Consider the following 16,508-nt stretch of genomic DNA (forward strand, 5'->3'; position numbering starts at 1 on the left):
TCTAAACTTCAAATGAGTAGTACATTTTTTTTCTGACAAAGTTATGCCTATTTGCACTACTCCCGTATCATGTGACAGCCATCAGCCAATCACAAATATATATATTCTGTGAATTCTTGCAAACACTCAGTAGGAGCTAATCACTCAAAAACTCTAAATATACAAAGACTGCACATTTTGTTAATGAAAGTAAATTGGAAAGTTGTTTGAAATTGCATTCTCTATCTGATTCATGAAAGTTTAATTTTGACTTGAGTGTCCCTTTAAAACTTTTTAAGGTGGTTAAACATATAGTAACTTTGAGATAGTAATTCAAACACAACAAATCAGCATGTACTATTTGCCTTATAATGTCCTTTGATGCTTTAAAGGGACGTGAAACCCAAAAAATGTTTATTTTATGATTCAGATAGAGCACACCTTTTTTAAACTACTGTCCAGTTTACTTCTATGATCAATTTTGCTTCATTCTTTTGATATCCTTTATAAAAAGAGCAGCGATGCACAACTAGGAGCTAGCTGAACACATTGGTAAGCCAATGACAAGAAGCATTCATGTGCAGCTACCAATCAGCAGATAGTTCCCAACTCCTGATCTTACCTAGGTATGCTTTTCAACAAATGATACCAAGAGGACAAAGCAAATTAGATAATATAAGTAAATTGGAAAGCTGTTTAAAGTGGTGTTCTCTATGATCTGAATTATGAAAGCATGAGTTTATGTCCCTTTAAATTAAATGTTTCTTGAACAGTGAGAACTATTTTTTTTATTAAAGTCAGGAGAACTGGAGATCTTGGGGCTGCTTCCTTACATTTATAATACTTTTTCTGTAGTCTAAACTGTAGCTGAATTTACTTAAAGGGACATGAAAGTCAAAATTAAACTTTCATGATTCAGAAAAGAATAATAACAGAAGAAAATAGATTTGCGCAAGGTCTGATACAACAAGCAGTTTTAAGTAACCATTTTTAAATCTAATATCAGATTTACCTTGTTCTTGTTGTATTCTTTGTTGCAGGGCACACTTAGGTAAGCTCAGGAGCATGCAAATGAATTGAGCACTATATGGCAACAGTATTTTAGTGCTCAACAATGTATAACATTGTCAAAGACATTGTTACAAACACTGTTGCTATATAATGCTCCTAAGCCTATCCAGATATGCCTTTCAACAAAGAATACCATGAGAAGAAAGTAAATCTGATAATTGAAGTAAATTAGAAAGTGGTTGCAAATTGCATGGTTTACTTGAACCTAGGAAATGTTTTTTATGCTTGTTTTACTTTTCTACAAATGTTAGACCCATTAATAGATCCCACCAACTTGATTTAGTCACAGATAAAGTTATAGCTGCCTGACAGTATAAACAGTTTGACTAGTTCACAAAACAGCATTACAGTGAAATAAAAGTAGATATTTCCTCATTTGTGGTGTTACATTGTCATCTGTCGATGATTCTGACATGTTCTAATATATTTTGTAGGTTGTGTATTTCCGGTGCCTTCGTGCACCTTTGAGTATTCCACAAATTGCAGCAGCAGCGCTTCACATATAAACCTAGAACTATTTATATTAGAAGCAAGTGACATGGGGACCTCTCTATCAAGCTCCGTACAGAGCTTGACGCCGTGTGTTTCTGGCGAGCATGCAGACTCGCCAGAAACACCAGTTATGAAGCAGTAGTCTAACTGCTCTGATGAGGCGGACAGGAATCGCCGGAACGAGTACGATTGGGTTGATTGACACCCCTTGCTGACGACCGCGAATCTGCAGGGGGCGGCGTTGCACCAGCAGCTCACAAGAGCTGCTGGTGCAATGCTGAATACGGAGAGCGTATTGCTCTCCGCATTCAGCGATGTCTGTCGGACCTGATCCGCACTGTCGGATCAGGTCCGACAGACATTTGAGGCCTATTAATGAAATGTCAATCAATCGTATATCAGGTTAAATTCAGGCGATTCCTGTCCGCCTCATCAGAGCAGACGGACAGGGTTATGGCGCAGCGGTCTTTAGACCGCTGCTTCATAACTGGTGTTTCTGGCGAGCCTGCATGCTCGCCAGAAACACGGGGCGTCAAGCTCCGTACAGAACTTGATAGATAGGCCCCCATGTCTCGGATTACATTTTTTGATTTTTTCACATAAAGAGTTTTATGTTTCATATGGGAATCTTTTCTGCTGCTGCTGCTGCAAATTGTTGAATATTACTGTTGAAGTTTCCTCTTGCATTATAGAATAAAAGAAATCAGCACTGCAGTAAATAAAGTATATCTTAGGTCATAGAACATGTTATTGTACACAGTGCTTGTTTGCAAGAAGACAGTGTTATAGCCACCTTTATTTTTACAGTAAAATACTTGGCACTCTATGACATTTATTTGCACATTTGTTTATTGAGCAGCTAATTACAGGACACCCCACTGAGGTCTGAGATCTAAGACTCCCCCTAGAGGATATGATGGGTTATTATTCACTGCTGCTTATAACTCACTGGAGCTTGGCTTAGATTGCATGTTACATGTCCATGTGGAAATGATTTAAATAAGAAACGCTGCTTTGACTAGAAATAAAAGCAAGTAAAAATACTTTGCAATGTTTAAATGATGCTATAAATGATACATTTCATGTCATATAATAAAATGCTATACTTTGATGTCTTCCATTATTGCATATTCTGTTATCCAAAAAGAATCTTATGTGACTTTTTCTAACCATCCTTAATATATGTTTTGTTTCTCTCTGTATAGTGTGGTTGGATCGTCTCTCACATTTCAGATCAAACACAACCATCAAAACTTATCACTGATGGATGTAGCAAACCGAGCAGGTGTGTGGGCTCCTCGCGCTGGGTCTTTTTGCCTCTAAGAATAGTTTAGTATCATCTTTTATCATTGAGAAATTAAAAGGGATTGTTATCTCTTTAACCTCTGATATAGTGAGATTCAAATATACAATAAATGTAATAATGCCAGGTACCATTTGTTCTTGGGTATAGTGATCACAGCATTTTGAACTGAAATATTCTCTTACGGCTAGATTTAGAGTTTTGTCTGTAACGACCCGCGTATCTAACGCTGGCTTTTTTCTGGCCGCACCTTTAAAATAACTCTGGTATTGAGAGTCCACAGAATGGCTGCGTTAGGCTCCAAAAAAGGAGCGTAGAGCATATTTAACGCAACTTCAACTCTCGATACCAGAGTTGCTTACGGACGCGGCCAGCCTCAAAAACGTTCTCGTGCACGATTCCCCCATATGAAACAATGGGGCTGTTTGAGCTGAAAAAAAACCTAACACCTGCAAAAAAGCCGCGTTCAGCTCCTAACGCAGCCCCATTGTTTGCTATGGGGAAACACTTCCTACGTCTGCACCTAACACTCTAACATGTACCCCGAGTCTAAACACCCCTAACCTTACACTTATTAACCCCTATTCTGCCGCCGCCGCTATCGCTGACCCCTGTATATTATTTTTTTTTTTTTTTTTTTTTTTTTTTTTTTTTTTTTTCAAAAATAGTTTTATTTTACAGATAATAAAGTTATACATCACAAGTGCACTTTTGATAGGGTTACAAGTCAATATGACTTTACAGCTGTATAGGTTGTACATGTACAGTGCTGTTTACAAATATGCATGTAGTGAGAAAGGTAATGAGCAATAAATCATATAGTGACAGATTAAACGAATAAACAACAAACACAAAAAACAACAAAAAATAACACATTGTGCTTCCTGTGGCCCTTCGTGTTTTCCCCCTCTGGTGTCTCATGGTCAGTTTCCACCTCCTCTGACAGTATCTAGTGTCGTATGTTTCAGTGTTTTATATCCTATTGGTATCAAACTTATTCCTCAAGTATTCTTCCCATAAAATCTTAATCTGTATGTACTTGTCTAACCTTCGTTGTTTAAGGTAGTGGTATTCCTCTAGCTGTATAGTGCGATTGCACTCCTGAACCCATTGCGCAGCGGTTGGAATTATAGAACTTTTCCAGTTCTTGACTATTAGTTTCTTAATGCTGTTACTTGCTATGTTAAATAATTTAGTTTGTTCTGAAGTGAATTTTTTGGGGACTAAGTGAAACAGCCACAAGAGTGGGTCTATTGGTAAGACTTTATCTAGTAACTTTGATGTTTCCTTTGAGATTTCATCCCATATTGGGGTTATTTTAGGGCAAAGCCACCAGATATGTGCCATATGGCCGATTTGATCATGACACCTCCAGCAGAGGTTGGAGGCTTCTCTGAATATTTTCTGGCATCTTGATGGAGTAAGGTACCATCTATGGAGAATTTTCAGGTTTAACTCAATGAGATTACTAGATGTGGCGGATCTCTTAATGGCTATAAATATCTTAGAGGCGTCGATGTGCGATATCTGAATTCCTAATTCCTCCCCCCATCTATTGATGAAGTGAGGGGTGTGACCTGGTGGATTTTGTTTCAGTAGTGCATAAATCATTGATAAGGTGTGTTTTGTAGGTGATTCTTTATGGCATAGGGACTCGAGTGTCGTTAGAGGCCTCAGCATATTCCTTTTATGCGGATGTCCTGACAGGTAGTTGTAACACTGCATATAAAAATACCAATCTTTGAAACAATTAAAGCCTTGTTCGGTTAGGGCCGTCCTAGGGAACAGCTGAGTTTCAGTACCTAGGTGGCACATCATCAATTCCCTGTCCGGTTGTGTGTCATTTTTTATCTTTGCTACTAGGCCAGGTGGAAATTCTTTATTAGAGATGAAAGAGGTAAGGGGAGAGTAAGTGGACGAAATGTTGGGGTGCTCTACTAATATCTTTTCCCATGTCAGCATGGTCTCCTGTACTGTGTATGCGGCGTATATCTGGGGTGATCTAGTAATTGATGGTGTCCAGCATCTTGTGCCTAAATGCAATGTACCGGCTATGTCATGTTCGAGGCGAACCCAGATTTTAAAGTCAAAGTTAGTATACCAGTCCACTATTCTCTGTAAGTGTGTGGCCTTCCAATATGCAACGAGGTCAGGTACCCCCATTCCCCCGTTATCTAGTGTCTGATACATGTCCTTCCTATTGATCCGAGCGTGTCGTTTATTCCATATAAATTCAAATATTTTAGTTTGCAGGGACGTAAGAAAAGTGCGTGGAAGGGCTATGGGTAGTGTCTGTATAATATATAATATTTTTGGCAGAATACTCATCTTAATGGCACTGATCCTGCCTATCCAGGATAGAGGTTTTCTACGCCAGGAAGACAGGGTGGATACTATTGATGATTGAAGTGGTAGGAAATTTGTCTCGAATATTTGAGTAATCTTTGGGGTTAAAAATATCCCTAGATATTTCAGTTTGCTTTTTTGCCACTTAAATGTACATATACGTGAGATAGGTATTAAATCCCCCTCTGGTATATTTATGTTTAGGATTTCTGATTTGTTCTGATTGATAAGAAAGTTTGAAATCTTTCCAAATGCATCTAGCTGTTTCAATAATTCTGGTATAGATTGTCTGGGGTTCGTCAAGAAAAAAAGCACGTCATCTGCATATAAAAGCATCTTATGTTGGTGTCCCCTAACCTCAACTCCCTCAATGTCTACCGTATTTCTGACCTTAAGTGCAAGCATTTCTATGACGCAGGCAAACAAGAGCGGGGATAGGGGGCATCCCTGCCTAGTTCCATTAGATATCACAAATGGGGCTGATAAAGATCCGTTTACCCGGATTCTTGCTGTCGGACAATGGTACATTGCAAATACCCTATCTACAAATGTCTCGCCAAGGCCCATTCTCATAAGGACCACCCGGAGGAATTGCCAGTTGACCCGGTCGAACGCCTTTTCAGCATCTGTGGATATTACCACAGTTGGGACACCACGATTATTGACATAATCTATCAAATTAAGGGCTCGTACAGTGTTGTCTTTGGCTTCCCTTGTGGGAACGAAGCCCACTTGGTCAGCGTGGATTAAATTTGGGAGTAAGGCGTTCAACCGGGTCGCCAGCAGCTTGGCATATATTTTCACGTCGGTGTTCAATAGTGATATCGGTCTATAGTTTTCGACTCTTGAGTGGTCCTTACCTTCCTTTGGGATTAGTGTTATGTGTGCAGCGAGGGAATTGTTAAGGAATGGTTCTTTACCGGAAATGGAGTTAAAGAGGGTCAGCATGTGTGGAGCTAGAATCTTACTGTATTTTTTATAATAGTAGTTAGTGAAGCCGTCTGGGCCAGGGGTTTTTCCGGTCGGTAGGTCTTTTATGGCCAGTAGGAGTTCTCTCATATTGAAAGGGGAATTAAGGGATTCTTTTTGTTCCTGGGTGATCTGTGGTATGTCAAAGTCCTTGAGGAAAGATTCTATGAGGTTAATATTAGTTGCGTCAGTAGGGGAAACAGTTGGTAAGTTGTAGAGGGACTCATAGTATGTGCGAAATGTCTCTGATATGCTAGAGGTAGAGTATACCATGCCTTTCCCTGGTCTACTGATAGACATAATATATGAGCGGTGAGTCCGTCGTTTCAGTTTGCGTGCTAACAATCTACTACATCTATTGTCGCTGTCGTAATAAGTTTGTTGTAGTTTGAGTGCAAGTAATTTGCAGTCTCTGTCTAAAAGGGTGCCAACTATTTCCCTCTGCGTCTGTAAATCCTTTTTCAATGTCGTGTCTGTCGGTGTTTTTTTAAGTTTCTCCTCAATCAAGGTAATGTTGTTCAGTGCGGTCTGTAGTGCGGTGCACTGTTGTTTATGATTATGGGACTGTATACTGATAAGATCCCCTCTAAGTGTACTTTTATGTGCTTCCCATATAAGTCTAAAATCATCTATGGATGCTACATTTAGTTGAAAGTATTCTTGCAGACGATTCTCTATTTTTTCTTGGTACAGTGGGTGGTCTAATAAATTATTGTCTAATTTCCAAAGAAATGTGGAGTGTGGGGCTGAGGGCCATTCAATAGAACAGGTCACCATGGAGTGATCCGTCCAGCCTGTGGGGATTATCGCTGACCTTATTGCCATGGACAGGCAGGACACGTCTAAAAGAATGTAGTCTATGCGGGAAAATCGGGAGTGTGGGAAGGAGAAGAAGGTATATTGGCGGTCTACCGGATGATGTATCCTCCAGGTGTCGTGTACTGCTAGGTCTCTAATATGTTGTTTGATTCTATAAAGAACCCGGTTTGGTGTTGAGGAGAGCCCAGTTGATGTGTCTAATGTTGTGTTGAGAGAGACATTGAGATCCCCTCCTAGTATCAGTAGACCCCTTTTAATCTCAAGTATGGCATCCGAAAGGCGTTTGAAAAAGATGTCCTGCTGGGTGTTAGGGGCATATACACAGGACATTGTGACTATTGTGTTATAGAGTTTGCCAGTCAAGATTAAGTATCTGCCCTCCCGGTCTCGTGTTAAGCTAAATAGAGTAAAGGGTATACCTCGTTTAATTAGGATTCCCACCCCATTGGTTTTACTTTGGTTCGATGCAAAGTATGCCTCTCCAAACTTGTAACTAAATGTTTTGGGTTCTTTCTTGTGAAGGAAGTGGGTTTCCTGTAGCATTATGATATCCCCCTTGTTATCTTTAAAATCCTTAATAGCTATACTTCTTTTGTTTGGGGAATTAAGGCCCTTAGCATTAACTGTTATGATGTGCAGCTGTGCGTTATTGGGAGCCATTATATGTCAATATGGTCACGATCTGTCGTTTGGTAGTGGTGCTAGTGTCCACCTGTTGATAGTGGGGAGTAGGTGTTAGAGTGAGGAGCCATACCTTATAAATCAATATACAGGTATTAGAAGAGGTATGTGTGATTATGTAAGCACAATGTGTAAAACAAAAACAAACATCAAGAATAACAGCAACAAAAACAAAAGTTAACGAGTAAACATTAGAACATGTGAACACATCACCGGAGCGGCTGAGGGATAGTCCCTCCGGCAAAACAGTTATCCTAATAGGATGTGGGGTCAGCCGGGTACTTAAGCCCAGGCAGAAGTGGAATTATTTAACATCCATTGAGAGGATGATATAAGTGGGTAAAAGTAACATGGTTCATATATTTTTGCACTATGAGAGTGGCCTGGTTATGACAGGTTAAAACTATCCATATATAACGTAATTACTTCGTATAGTCACTAGAATTGTCTTTGTGGGTGTTTCAAACAAAAGAGTGCCTGTAGTTAAAATAAACAACAACAGATAATAAAGGGCATGACAAGTGATTTTTACACCAATCTCACCCAACCATGGATCTTGGGAGACAGTTAAGTCCTTCAATAATACATCATGAGTTCAGTCTGTCTTTCCTCTTCTTATTAGCAACTTTGTGCCATTGTGTCCCTGCCAAGAGATGTGATGATGAAGCTGTATTGTCAGGAGACTTCTCAGATAGCTGAGGCGGCTGGATTGATAGGCCCAAGCCCTTAGAGAAAGACTCCAGGTCTTGAGGCTCTCTGTAGGTGTGAATCTGGCCTTCCTTAGATACCACCAAACTAAAGGGAAATCCCCAACGATACTTGATATCATTCTCTTGTAGTGCAGTGGTGATGAATCGGACGTCTCTTCTACGTTGTAAAGTGCTTGGGCATAGGTCTGGGTAAATTTGTAGGGCATGGTCCAGATACATTATTTTCCTCAGTTGTCTCGACTTGGACCAGATTTCCTCTCTGTCAGTGAATCTCAAAAATTTAAGGATAACATCCCTAGGGGGTGCACCAGTTGGTGGAGGTGGGCGCAGAGCCCGATGTACTCTTTCCAGTTCCATATCAGGTATATCTGGGTCCCCCATCAGATGGTGAAAGAGGTTCTGCATATATTCCCTAAGTTCAGAGCTTTTTATTGACTCTGGTATACCCCTTACTCTTAAGTTAGACCGCCGACTGCGGTTTTCGAGATCCTCAATTCTTTCTTGCATTGTTTCTATTTGTGAGGATTGAACGTTGGCATGTGTTTCTAGGCTCCCCACCATCTCAGAGATGGTAGTTTGCGTGTCTTCTACTTCCTCTACTCTGCACCCTAAGGCATTTATGTCAGTTCTCATGGAGGTAAGCTCTTTAGTTATTAATGCCTTTAGGGAGGCAAAGTCCTCTTTTGATGGCAGGTTAGCAATGTCTTGTTTTAGTTGTGTAATATATGAGGTAGCTATCTGTAATTCTGCAGCGCTTGATAAGTCATGAGGAGTCTCATTAGTATTTGCAGTCTGCTGTGCAGGGTTGGTTACTGTGTCTGGCAGTTGAAAGAATGTGCTCACAGAAACTGGCACATTGGTCTGGCTTTTCGGGAGCTTCTCTCCTTTGTTCAAGCGTTTAGTCGTCATGTTTTGCTAAAGTGCTGGAGAGTGTTCAGTTGACCTGTATGCCCTGTCCCAGGATTATTGTTTGGAGGAGTATATTATAACCATTCAAGTTGTTAGTGATGCCCCATTGAAATTATACAGTCAGATGTGGTGTACATTTGTGGTGGTTTGCTGAAAGCAGAATGTGCACTCCACACCCTATTACGTTATTGCTACTCAGGGTCTTATATCTTCGGGCAATGCTTTTTGTCCTCCTCTCCTATCATAGTGAGGCCCATTTAATCAGGCATGCATTCGAGGTAACTTTTAAGTTTATGGGCGTTATATTTCTTTGTCTGACGGTGCTAATATGTAACATGAGGTAGCCCTTTGTCCCGCTGTGCGGTCGTTTCATTTGGTTCAGCTTACCTCCATATATGAGCTGGATCTGAGATGGGCTCCGGTATCTGTGTCCGCATGGCTCGCACACGGCTCTTTCCAATATGGCGGCGGTCGTTTTTCCTTTGCGGCTAAATAACAGTCCGTTTTTAGCTTAGTCGCTTGTCAAATTGCCTTCATGTCATAGCGGTTAGTGTCCCCACATATTTAGGCGCTTGTATACCACTTTGTGAAGTGATTCCTGCAGGTATATATTCCTGGGTCTTTTTCCCCAGCACGGAGCTGAATCACACTGCGGCCATTTGCCTGCACGGCCGGACTCCGCCCCCCCCCTGTATATTATTTTTAACCCCTAATCTGCCGCTCCGTAAACCGCCGCTACTTACATTATCCCTATGTACCCCTAATCTGCTGCCCCTAACACCACCGACCCCTATATTATATTTATTAACCCCTAATCTGCCCCCCACAACGTCGCCTCCACCTGCCTACACTTATTAACCCCTAATCTGCTGAGCGGATCTCACCGCTATTATTATAAAGTTATTAACCCCTAATCCGCCTCACTAACCCTATAATAAATAGTATTAACCCGTAATCTGCCCTCCCTAACATCGCCGACACCTAACTTCAATTATTAACCCCTAATCTGCCGACTGGAGCTCACCGCTATTCTAATAAATGTATTAACCCCTAAAGCTAAGTCTAACCCTAACACTAACACCCCCCTAAGTTAAATATAATTTAAATCTAACAAAATTAATTAACTCTTCTTAAATAAATTATTCCTATTTAAAGCTAAATACTTACCTGTAAAATCAATCCTAATATAGCTACAATATAAATTATAATTATATTATAGCTATTTTAGGATTAATATTTATTTTACAGTTATCTTTGTATTTATTTTAACCAGGTACAATAGCTATTAAATAGTTAAGAACTATTTAATAGCTAAAATAGTAGTAATAATTACAAATTTACCTGTAAAATAAATCCTAACCTAAGTTACAATTAAACCTAACACTACACTATCAATAAATAAATTAAATAAAATACCTATAATTATCTACAATTAAACCTAACACTACACTATCAATAAATAAATTAAATACAATTCCTACAAATAAATACAATTAAATAAACTAACTAAAGTACAAAAAATAAAAAAGAACTAAGTTACAAAAAATAAAAAAATATTTACAAACATAAGAAAAATATTACAACAATTTTAAACTAATTACACCTACTCTAAGCCCCCTAATAAAATAACAAAGCCCCCCAAAATAAAAAAATGCCCTACCCTATTCTAAATTACTAAAGTTCAGCTCTTTTGCCTGTAAAAAAACATACAATACTCCCCCCCCCAACATTACAACCCACCACCCACATACCCCTAATCTAACCCAAACCCCCCTTAAATAAACCTAACACTAAGCCCCTGAAGATCTTCCTACCTTATCTTCACCATACCAGGTTCACCGATCGATCCAGAAGAGCTCCTCCGATGTCCTGATCCAAGCCCAAGCGGGGGGCTGAAGAGGTCCATGATCCGGCTGAAGTCATCATCCAAGCGGGAGCTGAAGAGGTCCATGATCCGGCTGAAGTCTTCATCCAAGCGGGAGCTGAAGAGGTCCATGATCCGGATGAAAAGAAATGCCAAGATACAGCGCTACACTACCCCCAGATGAGGGTTGAGTTGCTAAAGATGGTGTCCACGACTAGGAATGTATATTACATAAAGGTCAATATATTATATTGTATTACACAACAAATATATAAAAAACCATGTGAAAAAATATTTAAAAAAGTAAAAAAATTTAATTAAAAATGTAAAAAATAGTTAAAAATAGTTAAAAATAGGGATATTTGATGCAATTTTTAAAATGTATTAAACAATCATTTAATTAACATAAACTTACAATTCAAAATAGGTTAAACAATCTAATGGAATGTCCCATACAATATCCAAGAAGTTATGTCCTATGTAACATACAGATAATTAAGTCCCATACCAAAATGTCCAAAACAAGTGTTCAAAGTTAGTGTCCAAAAAATATAGTAGAGTGTCCAAAGTTGGTGTAAAAATCAAAAAATTGTGGAGAAAAAAATGTGAAAATATAAATTATGAAAAAATGAAAAAATATATAAAAATATAAAAATGTAAAAATATATGAGTTGTGATCAGCAACCCATATAAAAAGTATATAATATATGTGATAGTGAATTGATATCGTGAAGGTGTACACCTAGAAATGTGTATAAAAAAAGTGTGTCATAAAAATAATCAAGTGGATTCTAATACTGGTTAAATAAAATCCAAATAGTTCCAAAAAAATATATATAATTCCAAGGTAATCCAAATGTGAATGTATAAAGTGCTGGGTTGATGTTCCTCTTCTTAAAAGGTACAGGAGGATATCCCAATACATTTGATAAACCTTTTAAGAAGAGGAACATCAACCCAGCACTTTATACATTCACATTTGGATTAACTTGGAATTATATATATATTTTTTGAACTATTTGGACTTTATTTAACCAGTATTAGAATCCACTTGATTATTTTTATGATACATTTTTTATGACACACTTTTTTTATACACATTTCTAGGTGTACACCTTCACGATATCAATTCACTATCACATATATTATATACTTTTTATATGGGTTGCTGATCACAACTCATATATTTTTACATTTTTATATTTTTATATATTTTTACATTTTTTCATAATTTATATTTTCACATTTTTTTCTCCACAATTTTTTGATTTTTACACCAACTTTGGACACTCTACTATATTTTTTGGACACTAACTTTGAACACTTGTTTTGGACATTTTGGTATGGGACTTAATTATCTGTATGTTACATAGGACATAACTTCTTGGATATTGTATGGGACATTCCATTAGATTGTTTAACCTATTTTGAATTGTAAGTTTATGTTAATTAAATGATTGTTTAATACATTTTAAAAATTGCATCAAATATCCCTATTTTTAACTATTTTTAACTATTTTTTACATTTTTAATTTAATTTTTTTACTTTTTTAAATATTTTTTCACATGGTTTTTTATATATTTGTTGTGTAATACAATATAATATATTGACCTTTATGTAATATACATTCCTAGTCGTGGACACCATCTTTAGCAACTCAACCCTCATCTGGGGGTAGTGTAGCGCTGTATCTTGGCATTTCTTTTCACTTTTAACTTTGGAGTCTGGTTGGGAGACTCCGCCTATATCAGATATAGCTTGTATGGTATTATTGTGGCGCTGATAGATATACATTTATTTGAACTACATGATCCGGATGAAGTCTTCTATCAACGTCATCTTCAATCTTCTTTCTTCGGGAGCCATCATCTTCCATCCGACGCGGAACATCCTCTTCTCCCGACGCCTACTAGCCGAATGACGGTTCCTTTAAATGACGTCATCCAAGATGGCGTCCCTCGAATTCCGATTGGCTGATAGGATTCTATCAGCCAATCGGAATTAAGGTAGGAATATTCTGATCGGGAGAAGAGGATGTTCCGCGTCGGATGGAAGATGATGGCTCCCGAAGAAAGAAGATTGAAGATGCCGTTGATAGAAGACTTCATCCGGATCATGGACCTCTTCAGCTCCCGCTTGGATGAAGACTTCAGCCGGATCATGGACCTCTTCAGCTCCCGCTTGGATGATGACTTCAGCCGGATCATGGACCTCTTCAGCCCCCCGCATGGGCTTGGATCAGGACATCGGAGGAGCTCTTCTGGATCGATCGGTGAACCTGGTATGGTGAAGATAAGGTAGGAAGATCTTCAGGGGCTTAGTGTTAGGTTTATTTAAGGGGGGTTTGGGTTAGATTAGGGGTATGTGGGTGGTGGGTTGTAATGTTGGGGGGGTATTGTATGTTTTTTTTACAGGCAAAAGAGCTGAACTTCTTGGGGCATGCCCCGCAAAGGGCCCTGTTCAGGGCTGGTAAGGTAAAAGAGCTTTGAACTTTAGTAATTTAGAATAGGGTAGGGCATTTTTTTATTTTGGGGGGCTTTGTTATTTTATTAGGGGGCTTAGAGTAGGTGTAATTAGTTTAAAATTGTTGTAATATTTTTCTTATGTTTGTAAATATTTTTTTATTTTTTGTAACTTAGTTCTTTTTTATTTTTTGTACTTTAGTTAGTTTATTTCATTGTAGTTATTTGTAGGTATTGTATTTAATTTATTTATTGATAGTGTAGTGTTAGGTTTAATTGTAACTTAGGTTAGGATTTATTTTACAGGTAATTTTGTAATTATTTTAACTAGGTAGCTATTAAATAGTTCTTAACTATTTAATAGCTATTGTACCTGGTTAAAATAAATACAAAGTTACCTGTAAAATAAATATAAATCCTAAAATAGCTATAATATAATTATAATTTATATTGTAGCTATATTAGGATTTATTTTACAGGTAAGTATTTAGCTTTAAATAGGAATAATTTATTTAATAAGAGTTAATTAATTTCGTTAGATTTAAATTATATTTAACTTAGGGGGGTGTTAGTGTTAGGGTTAGACTTAGCTTTAGGGGTTAATACATTTATTAGAATAGCGGTGAGCTCCGGTCGGCAGATTAGGGGTTAATGTTTGAAGTTAGGTGTCGGCGATGTTAGGGAGGGCAGATTAGGGGTTAATACTATTTATTATAGGGTTAGTGAGGCGGATTAGGGGTTAATAACTTTATTATAATAGCGGTGCAGTCCGGTCGGCAGATTAGGGGTTAATAAGTGTAGGCAGGTGGAGGCGACGTTGAGGGCGGCAGATTAGGGGTTAATAAATATAATATAGGGGTCGGCGGTGTTAGGGGCAGCAGATTAGGGGTACATAGCTATAATGTAGGTGGCTGCGCTTTGCGGTCGGCAGATTAAGGGTTAATTATTGTAGGTAGCTGGCGGCGACGTTGTGGGGGGCAGGTTAGGGGTTAATAAATATAATATAGGGGTCGGCGGTGTTGGGGGGGCCTCGGTTTAGGGGTACATAGGTAGTTTATGGGTGTTAGTGTACTTTAGAGCACAATAGTTAAGAGCTTTATAAACCGGCGTTAGCCCAGAAAGCTCTTAACTACTGACTTTTTTCTGCGGCTGGAGTTTTGTCGTTAGATTTCTAACGCTCACTTCAGACACGACTCTAAATACCGGCGTTAGAAAGATCCCATTGAAAAGATAGGATACGCAATTGACGTAAGGGGATCTGCGGTATGGAAAAGTTGCGGCTGAAAAGTGAGCGTTAGACCCTTTTTTGAGTGACTCCAAATACCGGCGGTAGCCTAAAACCAGCGTTAGGAGCCTCTAACGCTGGTTTTCACGGCTACCGCCAAACTCCAAATCTAGGCCTTAGGAAATGATTTAGAAATTTTAGAATAGAAATAGAAAAGCCATTATTTTGTGGTGTATTGTGGCTTTTAATGCATAAGGGCTACTGCAGGTCACATCTAATCTGGGTGCATTCTGAGTTGGCAGTCACAGTGCTGCCCTCTGCTATCAACGTCTACATATTTGCAACAATTGTGTGGCTATTATATATAGATAGATTTGCAGCAAGCCTTGCTTAATAGTTGCTCATCATAGTGTGTATATAGTTAATACATTTCTTAATATAATTTTTTTTTTAAAGGAAATGAAAAATATTACTATGTTGACTCCTAATTTAAAGCTTTGGAAAGCTCTAATCTAATGTGTCCTTAGTACTTTGTACTTCATATGCCCAGGAACACATTTCCATCATATGAAACTATATGACCAACACTGTGACTCGCAGTTAGTGGATATAATTAGTGAGACATTAATAAAATAAATGTATTTCTCAGAGCAATAATGGTATAACTAGCAGTTTGATCTCTTAAAAAAGACAAACCATTCTGATAGTTACTGTGTAATGTCTGGTCTAATTTCACTTTAATATATCAAATGATTTTTCCAATCAGAGGCTGCTCTGTTCTAACTAGATCCACCTTTGGCCCCGGCCTACATAGTTGCAGCAGACACGTAGCAGCTGGCTTAGCACAAGAGGGCCACAGAGATTCACAACTTTACTCACTGAGGGTTAGGCCTTACTCACATGATGCAGACCTTTACCTATTTTGTCAAAGCCACACAGAAATAAAATCTGTGAAAGGAGTGTGGTCACATAATCATGCATCACATCTCAAATGAGAGACAAACTTTTATAGACTTGCTGGATATAAACAATTTTCCCATAAATGGTTCCTTGTTATCTATGTTAATAACCCCCATGTGACATTTTAAAATAATTTTAATATGTTATGCTGGCTGTAATAAAATATCTCCTGAATGAGTTCCGGTTTGCTTGGCTATGTATACGTGTGATTGCTAGAGCTATAGTAGCTCTGTGTCCCGGGCATAAGACCATAGCACATATTATTGGTGTCCCATATTGTATTACCCTATGGACCTTTTTAATTCCTTTTGAGGTACAAAGATGTGATCCTGAGCTATGAAAATTCACAGGAAACGGCTGCTGATAACATCACAAGTCTCTGAAAATGTGGAAGTTTTAAAGTCCTTTTGTGCACAGTGATTTCACTACACTTTTTTGCTTGGCTGTTTGTATTATTGATTTGTGTAATTTCACTGTTAACATAATTATTTCTCCTAGATTTGCCACGTGTAACTATTTGACACTTACTCTTTGTCTATTCAGGGGCTCTGAAGTCGGACCTTGAGACATCAACAGGTGTGAAGATTATTCAGACCGGTGTTGCACAGGTAGGAAGGCTTTAGCTGTTAAGTAATTATTTGTTGTTACTACTGTGTGGTAAAATGTACAGATACAATGGGATGCCTTTTCTAAAGATTGTTAAATAAGATATAAGCA

At 38.3% G+C, this 16,508-nt stretch overlaps 1 protein-coding gene across 1 annotated transcript in view; it reads left to right on the forward strand.

Annotated features, from left to right (window-relative positions):
* The window catches only part of PTPRN (protein tyrosine phosphatase receptor type N), a 339,294-nt gene that overhangs the window by 127,434 nt on the left and 195,352 nt on the right, over positions 1-16,508 (forward strand). The window contains exons 11-12 of the mRNA XM_053698177.1: positions 2,748-2,827; positions 16,335-16,399. Of these exons, the coding sequence (XP_053554152.1) occupies positions 2,748-2,827; positions 16,335-16,399 (145 nt within the window). The remainder of the gene's footprint in view (positions 1-2,747; positions 2,828-16,334; positions 16,400-16,508) is intronic.

The sequence above is a fragment of the Bombina bombina genome, chromosome 1 (genome assembly GCF_027579735.1).
Source record: "Bombina bombina isolate aBomBom1 chromosome 1, aBomBom1.pri, whole genome shotgun sequence".
NCBI classification, from domain to species: Eukaryota; Metazoa; Chordata; class Amphibia; order Anura; family Bombinatoridae; genus Bombina; species Bombina bombina.